The sequence below is a fragment of the Camelus dromedarius genome, chromosome 8, assembly GCF_036321535.1.
Source record: "Camelus dromedarius isolate mCamDro1 chromosome 8, mCamDro1.pat, whole genome shotgun sequence".
Classification (NCBI taxonomy): domain Eukaryota; kingdom Metazoa; phylum Chordata; class Mammalia; order Artiodactyla; family Camelidae; genus Camelus; species Camelus dromedarius.
In genome coordinates, this window is record NC_087443.1 from 19,496,316 (window position 1) to 19,521,370 (window position 25,055).

The 25,055-nt window shown below is 49.5% G+C and overlaps 1 protein-coding gene across 1 annotated transcript in view; it reads left to right on the forward strand.

Moving 5' to 3' along the window:
• Window positions 1–1,556: 1,556 nt before the first annotated feature.
• Window positions 1,557–25,055, forward strand: part of DRGX (dorsal root ganglia homeobox) — a 31,107-nt gene continuing 7,608 nt past the window's right edge. The window contains exons 1-5 of the mRNA XM_010985314.3: window positions 1,557–1,590; window positions 5,929–6,026; window positions 6,887–6,988; window positions 9,934–10,112; window positions 10,198–10,310. Of these exons, the coding sequence (XP_010983616.1) occupies window positions 1,557–1,590; window positions 5,929–6,026; window positions 6,887–6,988; window positions 9,934–10,112; window positions 10,198–10,310 (526 nt within the window). The remainder of the gene's footprint in view (window positions 1,591–5,928; window positions 6,027–6,886; window positions 6,989–9,933; window positions 10,113–10,197; window positions 10,311–25,055) is intronic.

Genomic DNA, 25,055 nt, shown 5'->3' on the forward strand with positions numbered 1-25,055 from the left:
CTTCTGATGCATCTTGAGTGGGTCATAATGCCAACTTTATTTTCAGTGGTGCATAAATTAATTACACGCATTTAATAACCAAAATATCATTATATTCCCCCTTTAATATCATAAAGGCTTTCCGCCAGGGAAGCACTTAATAGTGCAGGGGGCCGTAACGGGCTATTATCCTGGTGTAATGCTATTACAGAACCAATTATGCGCCATTAGACTTGCTTTTTTTGCAGTTTATGTGATTTGATCCAATCCTGCGCCCCTGACTTGAAAATTTCAGCCCGGTACTTTAGAGTTTAATTTTCACCCAGGCAGAGGGAAGGGCGGTCTCTCTCCGCTGAGTGTCTGCCTCGGATGCATTTTAAAAGTAATTGCGAAGGGTCCCACCGCATATCATTTGCATGGAGAAGCGAACATAAATTCAGGGACCCCTTGCTGAGAACAAAATCAAACTTTCCTTTTGTACGGTCGCTTGGAAAGGGAAGCCGTGTGCAAAGAGTCCCCCCAAAACCCATCCGGCGGTGACAATTAGCAGCGCTTTGTCAATTTGCAGCCCGGTAGTCGCCAGGCCTCTGACAAGGGGAGCCCAAAGCCAAGCTCTCACCGAAAAAGGTTTGAGTAAGAGGGGACTCAGGGTGGGGGTGGGGTGGAGTGTTCAGAAATTAATGCTTTATGGCGGGTGGTGGTAGTGGTGGTTGATTCAATTTTCTTTTTAAAAGAAAAGAGGAAAAACGTTCTTGATGTTTGCTGAGAAATGACGGATTTTTTTTTTTTTTTACACCACGTGGGCCATTTGTAAGGCCCAATAGACCTATCCAAGTTACTCGCTGTAGACAGCGCTGGAAATAATCAGATTAAGGCCAATTATGCGTGAGATTATAAAGGGGAGTGCTGAGCGGCGGCGCGCGCTGTAGACAGACAGCAAGACATCTGGCCACTTCCCGAGTCACTTTTTTGGTCCTGCGGGCGCCAGCCGCGCGGAGCCCCGCCCGCTTCCAGTCGAGCGGGGCGAGCGGACCAGAGGCGGTCACGCTCAGGGCTTCCTCGCCCGCCGCCCGCCGAGGTACAAGCGGCTCCGGACCCACACACCGAGCCCTGCGCGCCCGGCCTTGGGGCTGGGCTGCCTTCCCGGCCCGGGCTGTCTTTCGCGGAGATCGCCTGGCGCGCTCGCCGGACTCGGCTGCGGTGGCCTGGGTGCAGGGCTTGCGGCGGGGACTCCTGAGAGCTGGGAACCAGACTGCGTGGGTTTGGGGTTGGGGCGGAGGTTGGGGGACGACTATCAGGGTGGCAGACCCGAACCGAAGGGTTCTCCCACTGGGGCCCTGGTTTGCGATGGCGCTGCCACCTCCCACCCGGTCCCCAAAGTGAGCTGAAGGCTTTGGGAGGGGATCTTCCAGGAAGGGAGCGCCCGAGGCGCTCCAGGGCCGGTCCGGGGCCAAGGCTGAGGGAGACTTAGGCTCTGCCGCTGTTTGCTTTGCAGCCAGGCCAGATCTACGCACGCCTTGTGGGTCCCGCGGTTACCCTCCCGAGTCCTGGCTGTCCAGCCCATCCGGCCGTCGGAGATGTTTTATTTCCACTGTCCGCCACAGCTAGAGGGTGAGTAAGCGCCATGCCCGGAGGTGACCCAAAAGGCCGGCGGCGGCGGCCAGAAAGGGCCAGATCAGCAGCGGAGTCTGACGGGTGGTTGGGTCCCTGCCCTGAGAGGGACGCAGCCGCCTGGCCGTGGGTAGGGGCGCCCTTGGCCCCCTCCCCACATCCCGCTTCGGCCTTCCTCCCCGTCGTCGCCACCTGCTTCCCACCTCCCTCCCCTCCTGGGCTCGGTGCCCCGGGCTATGAGCGCTGCAGGGACGGGGGTCCTCCCAGCACAGATGCTGGTGTCACGCCTCTAATCGGGGCTCCCCTGCCCAGGGGGCCGCATCAATCTTTCACGGTGTTTTGCAAACATCCCGATAAGCCAGTGTGGACTAGGGAGTTGGCCGGCATGGTCTTTGACTGGACATGAGCTTGGAAGGACCCATTGCCAGGCTGCGCTTACTCCTGGCCCAAGGCCGTCTTGCTCCAGGTCCTCAAGTTCTGTTCCAGGCCGATGTGGCCCTCAGGAGCCGGTGGCCCTGCCCACCACTGCCAGAAGTGCCCAGGTATGGCCCCTCCTCTGTGACTCATTGGGTTTCTGACACCAAATGCTAACCACTTCCCACTCCCAGGGGCAGCCTGTGGCCAGGGTTTGGGTCTTTGAGGGGCTCCAGTTCTTAGAAGAAATTTTGTTTCAGGATCCTTGGTATGGTCTCTGCACTGGATTGTTAGGTGCGGGTAGGTTGGTGAGAAGGGGACAGCTTGGATCTCTGGTCTTGGGGGATCCTGCAGGGTGGGGCCTCCACACAAGGAGGGCTGTACTATCCATCAGGCAAATGCCCTTTAACACACTCTGGCCCTTTAACAGCGCTTTCCTCAGACCAGTAGTCTCCGCCACGGGCTATTAGGACTTACATAACTGGGAGCAATACCAGCACTTGGCTTTGGCAACCTACTCCTTTGATTTTTTTTTTGGTGGGGGGTGGTGGGAGAATTTTGGAGGCAAAGAAGTTGAGGGAGGCATGGGGCAGGGCAAAAGGTGGTGAGACACTGGGGAACCTGAGAAATCAGAGGATACTCCTTCACCTTGCCCCCGTTACCTTGAGCAGCAGCTGCCCTCAGCTGGCCAATGCACACCAGGATTTCAGAAAGTTTGTTTTGTTTTCCCATGGAAGCTTTTAAGAGTTCAGCAGGAGTTTCTAAAGGAGGCCAATGAGGACCAGTGTTTAATCCCTGCCAGCTCGGTCAGCATCCCTAGGAAGGGAAGGCCAGACACTTGGCTCCATTTCACCTGCTTTTACCTCCAAGGACTCATGCAGATGGGTGTCATGTAAAGGTCTGAGTGGTGCATCCCCTGACACTGTACCGCAGGACTGGAGGGGGAGCCTCTGCTCCTCTCTGAACCTCAGGTTAGGACTTACTGACACCCAGTAGCCCACCCTTCTGGTTAAAGTAGGAAGGCTGAGATCTGGGCACTTAGCAGGCGGTGGGCTGCCTGGGTGACTGAAGGGGAAAGTTCTGTCTGCAGGGTGGGAGGCTGAAGTCGCTTGGGGAGAGCCCTGGCCAGCCTGTCGTGGCCACAGCACACTGAGGTGCCTGCTGCTCTCGTCTCAGTTCACCTTTCCTTCCCACACCTGGGGCACATCCCACATCCCGGTGCTGATTCTGGTTGCTGTGACCAGAAGAAAAGGAGACGGGTCTTTAAGACCCTTTTTGTTCCTTCACAGATGTGTTTCGAAACCAGTTTTGCAAAAAGGGATGTTGTATTTTAGTTTAATGTCACTGGGGAGGAGGTGACCAGCGGCAGAGGGAAAGGCTAAGGGCAGACCCTTGGAATATGACATCTCATTATTGCCTATCAGCATTTTAATTTTTATTTTTTATTTAGAGAGGCATGCAAGAGAAAGCGAAGCATGGCTCATAATCTTGCTTCTCAGATAATTCTGCTGATACTAAATTTAAAAAGTACTACATACACCTGCATTGGAAATTCAAATAGAACAGAACCCCTTGAAAAGTGAAATCTTCCTTCTCTACCTCTTTTTCTAAAGATACTCCATATTGCTGGTTTCCTGTGATTTCTACAGGAAAAACATGCTTTTACCTGTGTATATTGTCATTTATGTATTTTTTCTCGGTAAGTTATGTCTTATTTGTGCTGAGATCATACAGCACATCGTTCAGAACTTTGCCTTTTTCACTTCATTATACACATTTTGGTGATTCTTCCATGTCAGTTTAGGCAGAGCTACGGCTTCTTTTCAACAGCTGTGTTGTGTAGTATTCCATTATACATTGTGCAGAAAGTGTCTACTCTTGGGCACTTTGGTTGTTTCCAGTTTTTTTTTTTTCTCTTACCATGTTACCAGGAACAATAGTCTCTCTCCATTTAGGCACACTTTATAAGTATATTCATAGATTACAAAGCTGTGTGTGCACTTAAATTTTTGATGGATATTGTCCAATTACCCTCTAATAAGGCTGCACCAATTCACTCTCCTACAAATGGTGAGTAGTGTGCACAGTTCATTGCACTCTAATCTGTACTGGATATAATTATGCATTTTTTTTGCAAAAATATTTTCTTTAACTGTTGCAAGGTTCAACATTGTTGTTGCATTATCAACCATTTTATTTATTTATTTATTTATTTATTTATTTTAGTTTTTCTTTTTGGAGGGGTGGGAGGTAATTAGGTTTATTTATTTATTTTTTTAATGGAGGTACTGGGGATTGAACCCAGGACCTTGTGCATGCTAAGCATGTGCTCTACCACTGAGCTATACCCTCCCCCCATTCTATTTATTTTTAAGTAAAAAGCCTGTTCTCATAGTTTCCTTTTTTCTATTAGGTTGTCCATCTTTGTTCTTCTTAATGTGATGAACTGTCAGCCTTTTTCAGGATTCAGCTTGACATGCCGTGTTTCGTTTAAAGATATTATATGCACACTTTGTGAAATAATTGCGACAGGCAGGTATACGTCTGTGAGGCTGGTTGTGATTGGAGAGCCTCAGAGATTGCATCTCATCCTCACCCGTCAAGAACTTTGTTTCAAAAGGAGACAATTTGTCCATAAAAATGGAAATAAGACTGCTTTGAAAAAAAATACTGAGACTGTTTCTTTGAAGTTTCCAGTGGGCTGGAGAGAAATATTTGTAACTGGGGTTTTGAGGAAGAAAGCAATTTGGACAGGACGACGGAAGGAGAAGGCTTCCCCAGAGAGTGGAGGTCTTGTGGCAAAGGATGTGGCACTGGAAATAGATAGGAGGGACTCCCTGTAGTAGACAGAATTTTAAAAAGCCTAAAAGACCTTGCTTCTTTGGACCGAGGTCCTTCTGAGAAACGATGGCTGGGCAGTGTGACTTGGCGGCTCCTAATGCCTAACACGCAGTGATTCTGCTACCAGAGCCTGTGGCAGGTACAGCCTTCACTGGCTAATGGGAGCTTGCTCATTTGTTTTCCTAAGAAGCCATTGTGGACTGTCAAGTAAATGGCGCACATTTGGAAAATGATCTGAATATACGTTTGGGGCCAAAATCTGTTCTGGCTTAATAGAAGCTTTGGAGGCGGCAAGGGAGGACTGTGGAAAAGAAGCCTTTCTTTTCAAGGAGCAGAGGGTCTTTTATAAGCCTGGCCAGAGGGTGGGATGCCCTTTGAGAGCGGTCCTTTTTAAGTCTGCTTGGAATTCAGGAAAGTTGCTATTGGTGCAGATTTTTTGTTAATTGACATCTCTATAACAGATCCACTATGGTGCTGATGAGCTGTGACCAATGGTAATTAATATTCATTTCTAAACCTCTTACCTCCTCGTGTCCTGAAGTTCTAGGAGAAAAGTGTTGTGGAAAACTCTTGGTGATTTCTTTCCTCCGTCCTCCCTAGCCTTGAATCCTTATTGTTTATAGAAACAAGGGAAAGTAAAATAACAGGTGAGAAAAAAGGAAACCTAGAGGCTTCTACTGAAGGATCAGAGGTAGGAGGGATGAGATGAAGATGCTTGGGACAAAGGTGTAGCTGGGAGCTGGAGGGCCAGTGAAGACTCCATCTCAAGTCAGTGACCCTTTCTGGCTTGGAGTCCAGAATTCCACATGAAGTGGACGTGGCTGTGTTGGGGAGTAAGGTCACCACTCACGCTATGAAATAGGCATAGTAGGGCTTAAAGTCAAAGGTTACTGGGAGAGAGAGAGCACAAAAGAGTGGAAAAGAGGGAGCCTTAATTACAGGAGCAGAGAAGGATGCTTTGGGACAGACAGGGCTCTGTCTAGAGGGGACAGGTTGCTGCCTCCAAGTAAGTGTGCACGGCAGGGGGTCAGTGTGAGGACTGGGGGGCCCTCTGCTCAGGCTGATCCGGTTTTCTCCCAGCAGGCACCGCTCCCTTTGGTAACCACTCTACGGGAGATTTCGACGATGGGTTTCTACGGAGAAAACAGCGCCGGAACCGGACCACGTTCACTCTCCAGCAGGTAATGATGCCCCCCTTCTGAGAGTCAGCTATCTCCTGCCTCCAAAAAAAAAGAAAAAAAAAAATCAGAGTTTGAGGAGCTCTTCTTTGTCTTTCAGAATAAGGCTAACTGATTGTGTTAATTGGATCTTTCTGTTTTCTTGAATTTATGTGTCAAGGAATCTGGGCAGGGGGCAGAGGACTTCGACCTCAATCCCAGATAGTAAGTGAGGAGACAATGATGGCGGCTCTGGTCTGCCTTAGGTTGAGTCTGGGGACAGTCAGACATTCTTACCCAATAGATAGACGAGAAAACTGGGGCCCAAGAGGTTGACTGCTTTGTAGAAGTTATCACTGCCCATAAACGGAAGGGCTACCACTGGAGCCTTGACATTGTATTTCCAGGATCCGAGCTCCTTCCCTTAAATCTGTCTTTCTCCCAGAGCGCCCTGGAGCAGAGACCCTCGGCGGTTTCTGTGGGCACAACACAGTGAGGGCTTCTGCAAGTGATTGCTCTTCTCCTATACCCGATGGTGGAAGCTGCGTGGATTGCGCTAATTCATAAGGCCAGCCTTAGATTTTGAGTCCTCTGGATCCATTTAAATGGAAATCGCATATAAATATTTGTGCCTCTCTTATTTCTACCTCTTGGGGTAGCACTGAGGTTGCTAGTCAAGCTTAGCTCCTAAGTCATCCACGGTTGCAATTTTAATTCTGTGGGATTTTTTTTTTTTTTTTTTCAAAGAGCCCTTTTCTACCCTTCTTCCTCTATTTGGTCTGGGGAACTACTTCCTCGCCACTCATAGCAAATTGGAAATATACATCTGCTTCCTCTCACCTAGCTGCAACCTCTCACCAGTAAGTATTTTTTCCTTTTACCAGCTGGAAGCTCTCGAGGCAGTTTTTGCCCAAACACACTACCCCGATGTCTTCACCAGAGAAGAGCTAGCCATGAAAATAAACCTCACAGAAGCCAGAGTGCAGGTAAACCTTCTTTTTAATTATTTAACTCTCGAATATTAAAACTGGCAAACTTTTTTTTTTTTTTCCCTGACATCACGACTGCAGAGTGCACATTTGGCCAAAGAAAGCAAATGAAGATGATCTGTCATTTTCATGATGCACTTTAATAACATCAACATAATGTGGAATATTAGATTAGGTTGATTAATCGGTCATTCATAATTAACTAGTGATAATGTTCTACACTAATTTGTCCGCGTCTCTAAGGTACTAAATTACATCAATGCACATCCATTTCCTTGCTTTGGAAAAAAAAAAAAAGAGCTGAGATGCTATTCTCAAAGCCGCTCTGACCGCTCTGGGGTAAGGCCGGTCAATTGCAGAGAACTGTGTTTTCATATGGGAACAGGGTAGGATCTGCTTTCCAGAAATTGCATCATGTCCAACTTCTCCCCAGCACGCGGACTCTTTCAGTGAAGTGGACCCGAAGACCATGGGCAATTGAAAAGTCTTTAAGCGGCAGCAGCGAAAGGGCTGCCTTGGAGACGAGCGTGGCCCACGGTGACTGTCTCTAAGCAGGATTTCTCTTTTAGAAGCTACATGGTGATTATGTTTAAGTGCACAAACCCGCCGAGCCCAGCAGATGTGCCCGGACACGGGAGGAACAGATTCGCAGCGCCGCCTCTCCGGGGCGAGCCATTCTTTGAGCACAATTATATATTCATTTTATTTATGGGGTTTCCTCCATGCTGTTTCTGTTCTTTTTTTTTATGTAGGGGCTTGGGGTTAAGACTATGAAAAGATCTAATTGTAGGAAATATAATAGTTTGCTTTTGGTTCCCCTGGGTCATGTTAGTATCTCTTAAAAACCAATGGCTGAAGAGAGATAATGGAATTCTGAGCAGTAAATTGGGGGTTGTAAACAAATTATTTCCCCTATAATCAGATTATGTGATCCTGATTATTAAATCTGAATATGAATCATTGGTCATATGCGGGCAAATTAAACTGATTATTATTTGGAAATGAAAATCTCCTTTGGCCAGCATGTCGTTTATCCTTTCTTTTTTTTAATGCCAGCTTGCCAATAGCTGCCTAAAGACTGAACTGCAAATTGAGATAAATGACACAATTATTGAGCATTCAGAAGTGGAAGATCATAACTTCTCCCTGAAAGGTGCAAGGGTGAGATAGGGGTGGTGACAATTAAAGCGGGGAACTGTTGTTGGGGCTATTGTTGGCTATTCTACAAACAGACAATGGCTCTGAAGCATTTGTTTAGTGAGCCTGCGTGTGGGGACATGGCTTCGGTGGCGGGAAGGGAGATGTGTTTACATTTAGACCCCTTGCTCATTCAAATATGATTAATGTTCTCTAAAGCAGGGTCTTAATCGAAGCTGATGTTGTCAAACAATAACTAAATAGGGAAATAAACGACTCCATCATGCTCTTTCCTCAGAAGCAGGTGAACTGTCAGTGCAAAGTCATTAAAATATGATAATGAAAAATAGCTCAATTAAATGTTGTTATAGCTGTGACCTTCATTCAATTAAGACGCGAGAAAGTGTCTGCATTTTGCTTTGTATTTAACTGCCCTAAATTTAGAATATAGATAAAATCATTATTCAATGGTCGCTGATATGTGCAATTAAAAGCCAACTAGATTTTTTTTTTAAAAGGAAAGAAACCAGTTAAAAGAGAATGAAGATTCAGAGGTGGGGTGGGCTGGCGGAAGGCTCAGCGTAGGGACCCAGGCTCTCTCTGGGGCCAGTCTGCCTGCAGCAGGAGGAGAGGATGCCCAGGGGAATAGGAGGAAGGTCTTGCCAGCCTTTTTTTTTTTTTTTTTAAAGCCAGGAATTATCTCCCAGGAGAAAGGGGGAAGAGATTTAGCTGGATGGAGTAAAGAGCTGCAGGATTTCACTGACCTCCAGGAACACCTTGGACCCAGGCTGCCCGGTTGCCATGAGGCTGTCCGGTAAATGCAGTCTTGGTTTCCAAGGCTTAAAGAATTCCACCTCAGCCTGTAAGAAGGCAATTAGAGCAAGTGAATCACAAGCCGCTTCCTAACCTGAGGATGGTGCAAATAATACTGCTAATATTCACCGGGTGATTGCTATGTGCCAGGCTCCATGCTCAGTCACATTTCTCTATGCTAATTTTCCTAACAATGCTTGGGGGTGGCCACTATTATCACCCCCAGACAATTTGGATCACCGTCCCCAGCCAAGCCACTGGGCTTCAAATTGTAGATCTGCCATTTGCCACCAGAATGACCTCGGGCAAGTTAATTACACTCTCTGTGCTCAGTTTTCTCATCTGTAAAATGGGGCTAGTAGAACTACCTGACTTCAAGGATTGCAGGGGTCTCTAAGCCAGATTCACTGGGGTCCAGAATTCTAAACCAGGGATGACTCCGGAGTCAGTGTTTCTAGTGCTGCTGGTCATGAACTTGTCGTGATGTGTCAGAGATGATTTCAGGGTGAAATCACATGTATGAGGCTGGACACACTCAGGCCAGACCTGCTGGAAGACAGGATAAGTATTTTTGAGGAAGAAACCCCAGGGTGGTGTTTTATAAACTGCTCTGATGATGAGTCCCCCCCTTTCCCCATAGGGAATACATTTCACATCAAATAAATGTACTTGCCTACACTGAGACTTTCCACGAGATGTACTTTTACCCTCACTGTGGCCAGTGCATTTGGATTCTTCCTTAACACTCATTTAAAAATGCCTGTCACACCTTCTACTCTGATTTTCTGAGCCACTCGTGGGTCTGAAGCTGTAATTCAGAGAGTTCTGTTTTGGTAGACCTTTGGAGACAGGAGGCTGTGCTCCTGCGCGCCTGCTGCAAGGTGAACTGTGAGCCATGGCACGGGGACCGGGCATTTGGGTTTGAGTTCTAGTTCCCTCCTTCTGTCTGATTTTTTGCCTCCATTGGGTGTGGGTTTCCATCGGGGGTTCAGGTTTGGTTCCAGAACCGAAGGGCCAAATGGAGGAAAACAGAGAGAGGGGCCTCTGACCAGGAGCCAGGAGCCAAGGAGTCCATGGCAGAGGTGACGCCCCCGCCCACAAGAAACATCAACTCCCCACCCCCCGGGGACCAGGCCCGGAGCAAGAAGGAGGCCCTGGAGGCCCAGCAGAGGTGAGGCTGGCTGGACCCCTGGGCCGGGAGGGCTGGCGGGTACACACGGTTGGAAACTCAGTGTGTGATTCTCTTTCTCTGCCAGCCTCGGGCGAACTGTGGGTCCCACAGGGCCTTTCTTCCCCTCTTGCTTGCCGGGGACCCTCCTGAACACAGCCACGTATGCCCAGGCCCTGTCACACGTCGCCTCCCTGAAAGGTGAGTTTGGGCTCTGCTGCCTGCTGGGCCGGGTGGGGACCCTGCTTGGCCCTGCTGGCCTGCACCACTTCCAAGGGGATTGTGATGATCATTTGCCTGTCCTGCTTTCTCAGTCCGGCCCATCCTTGCACCTGGGGCCGGTGCAGCTCCTTTCCTTCTTCTGTCAGTCACAGCCAGAGTCAGTTTCCAAACATGCTCTCTTGTTCCTCTTCTACATGACCTGAGAACCTAGGTGAAGCTCGTATCCCTGCACCTGACTGGGGGCTGACTGAGGGACGGCTGTTTCAGTGTTCACAGACTGCTCCCTCTCACTGGTCCCAGTTTTGGGTGCTAGCTTGAAGCTTTTGGGTGAGGCCTGTGATGGACAATTGTCCCAGCTCATGAAGACCCTCTTCATTCGTGTAGTTTGCCCACCCGCCTTCTCCAGGGTCTCCTAATATCAAGGACTCTGAATTGTTAGGGTTTGTGGTTTTCTAAGATTTGCTTTCTTCTCAAAGGCTGTTGTTGTCTGAAGGCTGGAAACTATTAGGGGCATTTTTTTTTGCAAGTACATTTTTTTTTTATTCTTATTGACGTGTAATCAATTTACCATGTTAGTTTCAGGTGTATAGCAAAGTGATTCAGTTATACATATATACATATATATATATATACACATATATATATACATTTTTTCAGTTTCTTTTCCATTGCAGCTCATGACAAGAAATTGAATATAGTTCCCTGTGCTATACCTAGGTCCTTGTACAGTTTATATTGTTAGGGACATTTTTGTCAGGTCCAGAGAGGGGGACTCTGATGGGACTGTTCCTTGGGGATCACCGGGGCACCCACACTGGATGAATCGGCCCATCCAGTATCTGTCAATTCCTGGTCCCAAACCCACTCTTCTTGCCATGAGATCAGCCAGCTGTGCTGGCCGGGAGCAGGGCGGGGCCCCACAGTGGGTCCAGGGCAGTGAGTGTTAATGTTGGCGGTTGTCTTGTCTCTGCAGGTCTGGGAGGTGGGGGTGCAGGCTTGGCTGTAGGCTTTTTCCTGATGATAGGCAGTGGGGGAGCCCCCCCTAGGGTGTTTCCTGCTTGTTCTGCATTAAGGTCTGGGGTCTTCTGCCCTTGAGGGGTCCTCCTCCAGCAGATTGATCAGACACACACACACACACACACACACACACACACACACACACACACACACACAGAGTGATGATCTGCATTGCAAATGTGGTTTCTGGAAGCTGAATGAAGGCATGATGGAGCCCCCCTGGGGATTCTCCAAAAAGGAGAGAACATTCTAGGCCCAGAGAGCAGGACGTGCAGAGTGCCAGGAGCAGGGAGGAGAACCAGGTTTGTCTGGAGAATGGCCGGTACATTGGGTGCCCACAGGAGAGTGCCCAGAGATAAAGTGGAGGGGCCCGAGCTTGCAGGCCCTGGACACCGCACCCCCGCATCTGGATTTTCCTCTGTAGGAGCTGGGGCCCTGAGGCCTGGAGCCAGTTCTGAGTGGTCCAGGCAGCTGGGCGAATCCCTGGGCTCAGATGGCTGGAGTGGGAGGATGAGGCTCAGCTCCATCCAACTCTGGGTGCCGTGTGCCCCGGCGCTTCCTTCAGCTCCAGGGTCTGTGTGCTTCAGGGGCCAAGTAGAGTCCCCTCTACCCCCGACAGAGTGGCCCTGGGACATATTCACAGACACAATAGGCTGGTAGGGCACTGTGGAGGTGGAGTCCCAATTGGAAGGGGCTTCTGGAAGCAGATTACCAATGGGACGTGGGTATCATTCAAGGAACTGGTCTGGGCAGAGGAGCACTCCTATATCCATCTGTCTGTCGAATCCTCTCTACTTTGGTGAGGATCAGCTCAGCTCCTGAGAGTAACCGTCTCATTCCTAAATGTTCTCTGCTTGCTCCGCTCCAGCCTCATGATGAGTTGGAGGTGAATTCTATGTCTCTTTGGTGGGGTAGCCCTCGGGGTTGGTCTGTAACAAGCCCAGACCCTGGTGGAGGTCGGAAGGGGCTGAAGGAAGGGAGAGAGGGCTAGGTTGCTGGCAGGGAGGGCGGGATGGTGTCTGCCAGCCAATAAGGCAGTGATGAGAGGGACAGAGCAGAAGGAAGCAGGGCTGAAGGGAGGGGCCAGTAACCTGTCACCCTTCCTCTTTGTTCCTCACTCTTATGTACTCCCCTCAACCCCAGCACCTCCCTTGGGGTCTGCCTTGTGCCTATCTCACTGGAAACACACTTTCCTTTGATGGCAGGGGGGTGGGGGCTGGGGTGGGGGTGCGCAGAATTCTGCAGAGGTGACAGAAGTCACTGTGTGCTCACCGAACTAGGGCACATCTTTGTGCCTTGTGGTGGCACTTGCTTAGTCAGCCTGCACATCCCCACTGGAAGGCCTTCCTGGCCACAGTCAGGGAGACGAGGTGTGCTGGGGCCAGTGGCACGCTCAGATGTTTCCAGAACCAGGCAGGCGATGAGTGAATTGAGTCTGTGTAAGCACTATCTTCACCACCCTCCCCACCGCCCGCCTGCCCCACCACCTACAAATAAGCTTTTGCTCATTAGACGCACGCAGGCTTCTGTGTTCTCCTCCTGGCATGCACAGCTCCTCCCCAAGCCTGCCCCCCAGCAAAGCTCCCCTCCTGTGGCTCATTGTGACCCCCTTACTCACCTTGGCTCTTGTTACCTGGCCTCACCAAGCAGCTGGCTTTTTAGTCTCTAAGTCATGTTGGAGAGGGAAGGAAATGAGTGATTATTGAAAACCTTTGCTCTGCTCTGCCCGGTGGTCTCCTGTGGGGTCCCGTTGAATTCTCACGGTAGGGTGGCGTAGCAAACATCGTCTCCAGGAGGCTCTCTAGCTGCACAGGTCATCAGTGGAGCTGAGATTGCTCCGAGATAGCACTGGGTGGGATATCTGTGCACTTGAAAAGTGCCAGACCCCGTGTGGTGGCACCACGCAGAGTGAGATATAGTGAGCTGGAAGTCTCTGAGTCAGCTGGTCATCACAGCCTCGCTCCGCTGGAGATGCGCTTGTGGGACATGCCTCTGCCTCAGGACCGGGGGTGACAAAATGTACCTACAAGTCAGGTGCTGGGCAGTCTGGGGTTCAACCCTCAGTTGTTTGGTGGAACATTTAAGTGGTCCGAGGCCAACATCTTTGAGAGTTTTACAGCCTACATCTTCTTCTCCCAGGATTCCTTAAGCTATAGAAGTTAGGTGCATGACCTAGTCTGGACCCAAGAGAGAAACGGACCCAATTTTCTAGTCCTGGCTCAGTGTCAGGACCTGTGGGCCGTGACCCAGCCTCCCTTACGTGAGCTCACCCCCAGAGGTGACTGAGCAGCTGGATGCTGGCAGGCCTGGTGGTCTGAGCCTTGCTTCCCAGGGGACTCTGGCCAGCGAGGGGGCTCCCTCAGCTAACTGGGAGGAGCTTCATGCCTGCGGGTGCTGGAAGGTTTCTGTGCCCATCCCTCTTTATACAAACAAGAAACCGAGGCTCCGGGAGGGGAAACCACTTGCTTACATGTCACTTATCAGCGAGGTCTCCCCTTTGAGATGGAGGCTGCTCTCCACACTATCCTGATGTGCCCTTTCCTCCAGTCACGATTTATTCATTCATTCCTCTGGGTGGGCACCTGTTGGTAGAGGCTTGGGATCCCCACCCCCTTCTCCCGGCAAATGAGGACAGCTGTGAGTCCATTGGCTGTGAGCCCTGGAGGAGGAGTCTGGACTCACCCAAGAGACCAGGACCATTGTGAGCTAAGCAACGCAGCCCCTTCCAGCCCAGAGAACCCAACCCACTTCTCCAGGCCTGAGGGCACTTACAAATGACAAGAAAGAAATCAAAGTGAATTTCAGCCTCCAGCCCCAAATCAGCAGTCGTGGCTCCTTCCCCAGGCTTTGTGGTCCTAGTGGAATCCCAGAGCCCTGGACTCATGATGCCAAGTGTCTGGGGAGGCCACCAAGGTTCCAGCTGCTCCCGAGACTCCAGACTGGAGACTCCAGACCAGGGCTTGAGAATCCAAGCCAGGGCTGACCTGTGCTGCACCAGCACCTGGCCCGGGAGGAATGCGGGCTCCCAGGGCCCGGGCAGGGTCAGTTCTCCCACGGGGCACATGGAGCACCCCAAGGAGTGGTCCCAGAGCCAACTAACTGCCTGAGGAGCTTTGTGTACAGTCGAAGGACTCTGATTTGAGGGTCCTGGTCTTTTGGTTCTAGGCGTTGTTGTGACTGATGCGATGTCGCTGCCTGGGAACCACTGAGAGAGCCTCCAAGAGTGTTTGTGGGTGTAGCATGGGGGTTGTTGAGGTACAGTTGGCTGAGTTCTTCTAAGCAGTGGTCCTTGAAGTCCTTAGTTACTGTAAGTAGTTGTGCTCGCCTAGAAACACTTCGGTTTTGAAAGTGCTCTGATAACAGGAGCATTCATGGAATACTGGTGATCTGCTCCGGGTGCAGGTGGCACTGGGTGGGGTGGGGGGGGAGGGCAAGAGGGGACGGATGGAGAGGGGGCTGCTGGATGTAGAGGGAATGTGCCAGGTGGGGGCGCCCACGATTCCCAGAACACAGAGCTATGCTGTGTCTCCAAGCCTCGCCTCCAATGTGAGCGGGTGGACGAGCTGGACCCAGGCAGCTCTGTGACTGTGACCCAGAACATGCTGGGGTATCTAGACTCTGCTTTTTTAGCTTTAGGTTATGGGGTGGGGGGACGTGACCCTGAAATGACAGGTCTTTCAGCTGCTTTGCTGAGCTTTGACACACAGACTAAGTCAGTAGCAGAAAACTTCAGATTATAGTTTTCTTGGGAAATTAGAGGCCCTAATTTTCATTCCCTGGGGATACCTGTTGAGGGCAGGGGCCTGGGGTTTTGAAAGTGGCTGGAGGGCTAGAGAAACCAAGATGGGGCTGGAAATGACGTCTGTCTTTGGAAAACCTGCACAGCTTGGAACTGCCACAGTACATGCCGAGGGGCTTGGTGGTTCTGCCTCTGGTAGGGGGATGAGGGGGGAGAACTTCTGGAGCCTTGCCATCTGCTACAGTACTGCCATTCTGTGCTGGGGGACTGTGATCTGCTGCCAGCTCCCCCTCTCCTGCCCCCCGGCTTGGGCAAGAGGCTGAGTTGCAGCCCTGGGGCTGAAGCACTGGGGTCATCCATTCACACAACACAGCAAGGCTCAGTATTGGGGTGTGCGGTGGCGTGTGCATGGAAGGATGTGTCTGGACAGGTCAGCAAGGCTGCTCAGGCAGTCAGCAGCCAGGGAACAGGGGAGGTGGGGGTGGCGCCCTGGAAAGAATTGAGGTTGTGGTCCCTCAGGAATGGCTGGTTAAATGGGGTGTCTACACGTGGAGGTGTGGCAGACTAACCCCCCAGGCTCTGCTAGGCAGGCCTCTGCTAGGCTGTGGCCCATCAGAGAGGGCCAGGAAACTGCCCACCGGGACAGAGCCAGGTAATCAAAAACCAGGCACTTGTGGAATTTCCCTCCTTTGATTATCCTTTAATTTTCAAGCAGTCAACTAGCACAGTGGCTTCAAGCAAGGGCTCTGGGTGGTCTGCCTCGTGTGAATCCTCATCCTTCCATTCTCTAACCTTGTAAGTCGTGAGTAAAGTACTGGAACCTTCTACCTATTTTTTTTTAAAACTGATTTAAGTACCTATTGATTTATTCAACAATTATATGATCTTAGAATTGGACTGGACCAAGGTCGGCATCTTACTCAACCTCTGTCCACACATCCCTTCCTGTGGTCATCCAGGCTCTGCCGGGTATTTCCCGAGAGGAAAGCTCACTATTTCATGTCGTGTGGGACACTCTCCCTCTGTCTGTGAATTGGCCATCTTGGCCATCATAGGACCGATTCATAGGACGGAATGAGGAGAGAGTGAGTTAGAACATCTGAGGTTCTTAGACCAGTGGAGGTGCTCAGTAAACACTCTCATTATTAACCAGATTCCTCCATTCTCATTTCCCAGTCACTGGGTCCCTCACATCTTTAAAAGACCCCAGGAAATGCCTTTTCTCCCAAATGTCTCCCATGTTGTTTCTAACATTCACCTTTTGCTTGTAACCCTCACATTCTGATTTTTGGCAACGATGGAGGCCCTTCCCGCCCCTGGGAAGATTTTCTGATCAGGGTGCCGGTCCCCTCCCCGGGGCTTCATGAAACCAGTGATGTGCTTTGCACTCTGGGGTGGCCAGAGAGGGCCCCTCCCAGCCAGGCAGGGAGTCAGTATGTTTCTATATGGGGTGTTTCACAAAAATTCAAAAATCAAAGGGCAGCAAGACCCGCCCCCCCTGCAAGCCAGGGTTTACATAACAATAATGAGCATCCAGAGAAAAAGCCTTTGCAACACAAAGAGTTTTCCTGCCCGGTCTTAATGGCCAGCCTTGCGTTCACAATTCATTAATGCAGAGGAGGTTATTAATGGCCGAGGGAAGCGTTTGGGTTTGTTCCGGGGAAGTGCTGGCCGCAGGACGGGCCGCAGTCAGCCGAGGCCCACTCCCTGGCGCACTTAGCCCGGCTGCCTCTAACCTGTGATCGGAGAGCTGGGTGTGAGGGGGAAGCTCATTACAGCTGCCAGGGGAGAGCTTGCCGAACCCAGCCCACGCTCATGCCCGGAGTCACAGCCACTCTCCCACGCTGGGCGGGGCGGTGCGCAGGGCGGAGGCATCAAGGCTGGCCTTCCACAACCGGAGGGGGCAGGAGGGAGGGTGGGCAGCCGGCGGGGCACGCCGGGCCTGTGGGGGCACTCAGTCCCCGGTGTGATACCCTGGAGTCAGGTCTCAGGTGAGAGAACAGCAGCAGAGCAGAGGAATGAGGTCTGACACTCTCTTAAGCTCCCCTCCCCATCCGCTCCTTGGGAGGAGAGATGGCCCCTGTGGTCCTGCATGGCTCCTCGGTCGCCCGGGCGAGGAGGAGCCCAGAGACAGAGAGACTTGTCCCCACCTTTGCAGCTGAGCTCTGTCAACCCAGGCCTTGCAGAGACTGTGAGGGCTGATGGAGATGCTGTGTGCCAGGCACCCTGCCTGGAGCTGACACGCGGTGAGTGCTCAGCAGATGCTAGCAATTGGACTAACAGTCCTGGGCCTGCATCACGTGTGTGAGGACGAAGCAGGAGGTGAAGGGCAGGGTGTCCAGAGCTGGGAAACGGTCTGACCATGTCCTTCCTGAGGGCAAGGCCCCTTAGTTAGCCAAGAATGCACCCCACTGCTTCACATTGGCCTTGGCCCTTGGGCTTCCAGGCCAGAGTAAATCTCCCAGAGTCTGAGACTGGAAGGGCTTTATTGGCCAGTAAACATTTGCCCACCAAGGCTCAGCTCAGAGCCGGAGGCAGCCTCTTCCCCCTCCAAGTCCCCCACAAAGCGTTTCCCCCCTATTTCTCTTTAATCACCTTTTCCTTTGTGTTGTGATTTCTTTTTTAAATCACAGTTTTTGAAAACAATGAAAATTGTTTTATTTTGAAACATGATAACCAGAAAAATTTAGACGACATACATCGAGAGCTTAATGAATGATTTTAAGCACTTATGCAGCCTGCACCCCGGAAGCCCCCACATCATTTGGGCCCCTTTCTACTCACATCACTTTTCCTTCCCAGAGAGGAAACCACGGCCCTAATGTTTCTGATAACACAGCTTTGCCAAGCAGCTGAGTAGGCACTCAAAAACACTACTGTCTAGTCTTAAATTTTTGGACCTGTGTGTGTATATACATATAACTGGAGTCATACAGTATGTATTCTTAGTGTCTGGCTTCTTTGACTTGGCATTATGTTTGGGAGATTTATCCACGTAACTAGGGTTAGTTGTAGATTCTTCACGATATTCTATGTACATGATCAGATCATCTGCGGTTAAAGACAGTTTGTCTCTCTCTTTCCAGTCTTCATATAGTCACCCCTGGGGGATTGGTTCCAGGACGACCTCCTCCCACAACCTCCGTACCAAACCCCGCCCATCCTCAAGTCCCTTATGTAAAATGTGGTGTAAGGAATGCAGGTGACCCTCCGTATCCGCAAGTTTCACATCCGCAGATTCTATCACCTGCAGATTGATTTTAATCGGTTGGTTGAATCTGGGGATGCGAAACCCACAGAAACAGAAGGTCAGACTGTACCTTTTATTTGTCTTTTTCTTGTCTGGCCATGTTGGCTTGAACCTCTAGTACAGTATTGAATAGAAGTGGTGATAATGGGCACCCTTGCTTTGTTCTTTTGTTTGTTTGTTTGTTTAAAAATAACAGCTTTATTGAAATGCAATTCACATACCGTTCCGTTCATCCATTAGAACGCACAACTCAATGACTTTTAGTGTAGTCAAGAGTTGTGCAACCATCACTACCATCGACTTTGGAACTTTTTCATCACCCCAGACCTATTAGCAGTCACTGCTCATTTCCCCCAACTCCCCCTGCCCCAGGTAACCACGAACATTTCTGCGTCTATAAAACTTGGACATTCCATGACTGCCATTGTGGACATTTCACATGAGTGGAATCATAACATGTGTGGTCTTTGTGCCTGATCCTTGCCTCATTCCCTTATTCTTGATCTCCGGGGGAAGCCCTCACAATTTCATAATCGCAATCGTGTTTACTGTCTGTCTATTTTTTTTTTTAATTTTAAAGATACCCTTTATCAAGTAAAGATATTTTCCTCTTGCCCTAGAGTTTTATTTTTAATTATTCTTTAAAAAATCATGACTATCAATGGATGTTGAGTTTCATCCAACATTTTTTCTGCTGCTGTTCAGACAATCACATGATTTTTCTTTCTCAGTATATGAATATGGTTGGTTACATTGATTGATTGTTTAGTGTTAAACCAACTGTGCATTCCTGGAATAAACCCAAATTACATGTATAGCTGGATATGCTGATACTCTGTTTAGAGTTTTTGCATGTATGATCATGAAGAAATTAGCTTCTGATTTTCTTTTCTTATAATCTTCATTCCAGGTTTCAGTAGTGTTTTATTTACCTGCAAACTTAGTATAATAGAAGTAGCAGCAGTGGGGAGGGTATAGCTCAGTGGTAGAGTGTATGCTTAGCATGCATGAGGTCCTGGGTTCCATCCTCAGGATCTCTATTAAAAAAAAAAAAGCAGAAGCCAAACTGCCCTGCAGTTTTATTATCTCTCCTGATTCTGAGGACTGGCTGGGCTCAGCCGGGCAGTTCTGCAGCTGCTTTTGCCTGGGGTGTCTCATGAGGTTGCAGTCAGATGGCAGCTGGAGCTGGTCCATCCAAGATGGCGTCACTTCTCTGCCTGGTGCCTTGGCAGGGGTGCTGGGAGGCTGGGTACTTTGTCTCTCTCTCCTGTCTCTCTCTCACTCTCTCCATGGTGAGCCTGGTGGGATTTGGATGGTGTTTGGGTCCTAAGAATGTAAAAGCAGACGATGTCAGCTTACGCTCAAACAGGCAGCGTTGCTTCTGCCCTATTCTATTGACTAAAACTGCTCACAGAGCCAGCTCAGACTCAAGCGGAGGGACCTGCACACAGTTGTGACTGTTGGGAGAGTGGTTCATTGAAGGCCCTCTTTAGAGACTGACTACACAGGCATTGAGAATACTTGGGCCTCGTGACATGAGACGGGGTGTTCATTTGTTTTTGAACCGACCTAACTTCTCAGTCCTGACTATGAGCACTTTAAGGGCACTGGCCATACCTGACTCACCTCTAGGTCCTCCTAAGCCACTCACCCCCTTCTAGACCACTCAGCCCCTAACACGGGGTCTGGTGCAGAGTGAGAGATAGTGAAGTTGGGTGAAGGAGGAAAGAAGGTCATGCTGCTCTGGGAGACCCCAGTCTACTAGGTGTGGCCCTGCACCACTGGCCACCTGCTGGGCCTAGAAACTGCTGGGCCCTCCTGTCTTTCATTCAGCACCCACTGAGCACCCTACTTTGCCCGATTCTGAACTGAGCATCCTTTGATGAATTAGACACATCCCTATCCTATGGGGCTCACAGGCTGGGCATGGGCTTGATGAGACAAACAGGTCAATAAAGGATGCTATGGCATGGGACACAGTCCTGTACTCCCAACAAGGGCATGGAAGGTGTGGGGGAAGCCCAGAGGCGGGAGGAACTCTTTCTCTGTGGGAATGAGGAGGGGTTTCCAGAGGAAATGCTTGAGTTGGCCTTGAAGGAAGTAGAGGAGTTACCCAGTGTGGGTGGCCACTCCAGGCAGACAGAACAATATGAGCAAAGGGCCTGGAGCCAGTGGGGATGCAATGTAGAGGAAAGGGCAAAGCGTGAGGTTGGATGGAGCCACGGTCCTAGGAGAGGATGGTGTAGTCTCCACGTGAATCCAGGCTCTGGAGTCAGACCAGCCACGGCCCTTTACTGTGCCCCTCCTGTTATAAGGTCAACTTAGGGCAGACCCCGGTCTCCTTATCTGTCAAATGAGGGTCATCATGGCCTCAGTACCCGAGATTGCCTGTGGTCTATAGGGTGTGTATCTGTGTCTGGCACGTCCTGGTGCCCAGTAGGTGCTGGTGATTGTTGTTAGGGTTATGACGATGAGGCCAAAGGTCATTTGTGATCTGATTAGGGTTTGGGTTTGGATCTCTGGGGCAGAGGATCCTACTTCCTGCAGGGGCTCACTCCTCAAGGGAGAGGCTCCCAGGACCCTGTGCTCAGTCCACAAGGTCCACAATGTGCAGCTCCCAGAGAGCAGGACAGCCTTCCAGGGGCTCTGGGCTGGTTTCTGAAGGTACAGATGTTTGGGGAACAGGGAACTGGAAGGATAGAACGTGCTCTGTCCTCATGACCCAACCCCTCATGGTTGGGTCAGCCCTGGCCCCTCCATGCCTAGCTGATGTTAGGAAGATGGGGGTAGAGAGCCAGCAGTTGATATTTGGAAGGAATCTGTTTGTTGAGTATGTTACCAGGAAACAGTAGGGGAAACTGAGGCCCAGGGTGGGGGTAAGACTGTCCGAGGTCACACAATTCCTCTGTCAGACGAGCCAGGGACCCCGGTGTCCCACCTCCCAGCTCCCCACGCCCTGTATTGATTCTTTGCCTTTTACAGGCACCTGCTGTCATTCTCTGGCTTTCAAAACTGCAATTCACTTTCCAGAAGCCATTTCCTATGGGTGCTGATGGGTTTGCCCTTCCTGCTAATCAATGGGGCCCTGGAGTGCAGGGAGCTGAGCAGAGGGCTCCTGGCTTGTGCCCAGAGGCAGCAGGAGAAGCAGGCTGCCCGGCCAGAGTGCTGGCTCCCGCCGGGAGGAGGGAGGACGGTGCTCACTGGCATCGGACCGCCTGGAGCGTGCATCCCTGCTGCTCCTCTGGCTGGACCGGGGTCCTGGATCTGGGCGCTGTCATTATTTGCTTGCCCTTCCAGAGGTATCCAAACAGAAAGGGGGCATTGGCGCTGGCCCTGAGGCACAGGCTGAGCTGACTCCTGTCGGGGAGGGTGTGCTGAGTGAATAAGCAGCTGACGGGACAGTGGGCGCACATGTGCAGTGGAGCCAGGGGAGGGGTGTAGCATCAACTCCCCCAGAATAACCTGCCAAATTAACCTGGGGACTTGGGCATTAATCAGACCGGATAACTCTGTGATGACCTTAGTTTTTCTTTTCGTGGGGTATTGAGGAAGCTTAGAACCTGGGAGATGGTAACATTGAGGAACTAAAATACATCCACTCAGGCAGGAAAGATAGACGCTCCCTCCCTTTCTCCCTTCCCCAAAGACTCGAGTGTTTACTTTGTACCAAAATTGGCCATTTTTAGCTCTGGAATCAGGACAGAGGGTGGGCTGAGCGTGGTCAAAGGGCGCTTACCCTGCAAGTTTGGGAGGTGAGGTGGGTATAAAAATAAATACAGCTTGTGGCAAAGAGGCAATAAAAACCCTAACCCAGGGACAGGAGAAACCACGTCAGGGGTTCTGTGGGAGAAGTCATCTGGGAGTGAATTTGACCTTGTTGTGTTTTTGTTGGTGAACACAGTCAGTCATAGCATCTAAAAAAATCTCTGCTTGAATATCGCAGGTGTCTACCAGCCCTGCCACGCAAACGCTCCTTCTGAAGTGTAAGGAACCGGTACTAAGAATCACAGAATATGTCAATTTATTAATTTAGCTCTAAAGCAAAAAGAAATGAACTACAGCATTTGTGTGGAAGGTCTCATAAATCCACTTCCTCATTTCCTTGCTCAATTCTTTTACCCTTAACGTGAACATTCAATAAGAAATCGGCGTTCGAGAGCGCTCCTTGCAACCAAACTTGTAGTTCCTGTTCCCTTTTGATGGTGAAAAAGTGCTCTCGGCAGAGACGAGACAGAACTAACTTAATTTTTCCTGTCAGTCTCTGTAGTAGATCAATTAAACTGCCAAGGAGATCAAATATTTCAGACTGTATTTATTACATTAAGTATTTATGTTCAGGCCGAGCCTTTAAAGCATGATGTCATGTAGGAATGGAGGCCGATTAGATCAATTCAGCAGAATTTGCTGTGACTTAATGGAAATCTAATTGTGTGTTTTAATTTAGGGTCCAGGAGGTAGTAGGTTCTCCAAACAAAACGATTTTCAGGCTGCATTTGGGGGTCGAGGGCTTTGGTGGTGGGACACGTGGTAGAGATGGAGGAAGGAAGTCGTGGCCTTTTAGGTGCTTTGCTGGCTTGGTGGGAGGTGGTTGCATCCCAGGCAAGGGGCCACTGACTTCAATCCCCACTGAAAGGGAGATGGATGGAATGCTCCTGGTGGATCTTCCATGGTCAGCCCTTAGCTGCATGTTCTCTGGTCCCTAACTCCAGTGCAGACTGAGGCCATTAGCAGTCGTGGGGTCTCAGTTGGGTGCCTAGGACCCAGTCCTAATTCCTTAGCCACCTCAGTGGAAAGCATCCATCCCATCCTCTGAATGAAAGGAGATGAGAAATCACGAGTCACCATAAAAAGATACCCTTATTGTGAGAGTAATACTTGGTCCACTTAGAAAAAGGGGAGAAAACAGCAAAACACAAAGAAGAATATAAAAATCATTCATAATTTTTAACATCCAGAACCAAACACTCTGAATATTTGTTATTGGCACATCTGCTTTCTTCCCATTTATAAATAGATATCTCTAATACATTTATGTATTTTGGACCTTATTTAGAAATTTAAAATTTTTTAACCAAAAAAGGTTAAATTTATTGATATTTTCTGATTCTAAATAAAACTATATACTATATATACCTATGAACTCATATATATGTATGTACTGTGTATATATGAGTATGTACATAGACATACATGTACCAAAATGGGATCATACTGACTTACTCTTTCTTAACCTGCTTTTTAAACTTAATATTATATTATTATTATTATTTTTATGGCACCAAGTAGCCTCCTACAATATAATTTTGTCACAGCTTCAGTGCATTCAATATGGTGATTATAACTTAGTCAATTTTCTATTATTGGGCAATTAGGTTATCTATAGTTTTTTGTTGCTCTATGCCACACTGGGATAACTTCCTTTGCAGCTAATTTAATCTTTAGCCCATTCATGATGATAGCTTTCTGAGAGATTAAAAAAGAAAAGGAAAAAAAAAAAAAAACTAGAGCCCCCAGTCTGGAAATCTAGTCATTAAAAGACGAGATTTTTAAAGTTTCTTTGGCTTACTCCTCAAAATTTTATTGGCAGAATAAAAGGTGCTACTTTTTGGTCTGATGGGAAAGGCTTCACAGCTGTGAAGACAGTGGAGGACTGCTTGTAACGCAGGATGGAGGAGCAGGGCGGGGGAGGATGCTCACGGACCTCCCCGCATCCTGCATCTCAGGCAGATCCCACTGTTCATCCTGCGTGTCCTCCAGGGATGCTCAGAGCAAGTCAAGTTCTTCATCTGTCCGTTGAATCGCATTGTTAATTGAAATAAGCTGTGAGTGGTGACTTAGTCTTGCCCTTTCATTTATATGGGGTCATGGAAATGATCATTGTTGGAGGGCTTCGGGCTTCATAGAATTTCTCCCCAAGGTAGGTGTGTCACCTCCTCTTACAGATGAGGAAGCCAGAGGTTGGAAAGATGGTGAGAAGTCCCATGACTGGTTAACGGTGGTACCAAACTTCAAAGCCCACTTTCTCCGTCCTCGTCAGGCTGCCCCTGGCTTTCAGACCCCAGAGACGTCCTATTGCCACTCTCATTTTATAGGATTTTGATAATTATTTCTCAATTTTGGGGTAGACGTTTTCCAAAGTGCCTGTCACCACCCTGACATAATGAAATCAGTACAGAGCCTCTTAGAGCCGACTCGGCGTCACTCCATCACTAATAGACAAAGGCTTGGTGTGGTTTTCAAAGCCCTTTCAAACACCATCCCTTGTGATGGTTCCCCTGGTGACAGCTGGCCTCACCCATCCTCAGCTATGCTACTTTGCTTGTCTTGTACTCAGTGGCCCCAGGTTACTGTGTGTGTTGACTTTTGGGGCTGTTTTATAAGTTTTTGTCTCTTTTCTCAATATTACCCATCAATGTGTCGGCCATTAGCAGCTTCATTGCTTTCTAGTTAGCGGCAGCCTGGTAAGTCAGACAACTTACGTTAGAACTTAGAAGTGCACTTGGAAGAGTCTTTAAGCACTTGGTGAGAGCCTTGAGCCTGCTTTTCGTGGGCAAAGTGCACGTGCTTTGGGGTCTAGGTTTTTACTCGGTAACTATTTGTTCATCTGCCGCCCTGAGCATCGCAGGGGAGACTTCCCCATTTGGCTACATCTGGCTTTCAGTAGTGCTCCAGCTTTGACCAAGCTGTTTGGGCAGGAGGCACATGGAGAAACCTCGTG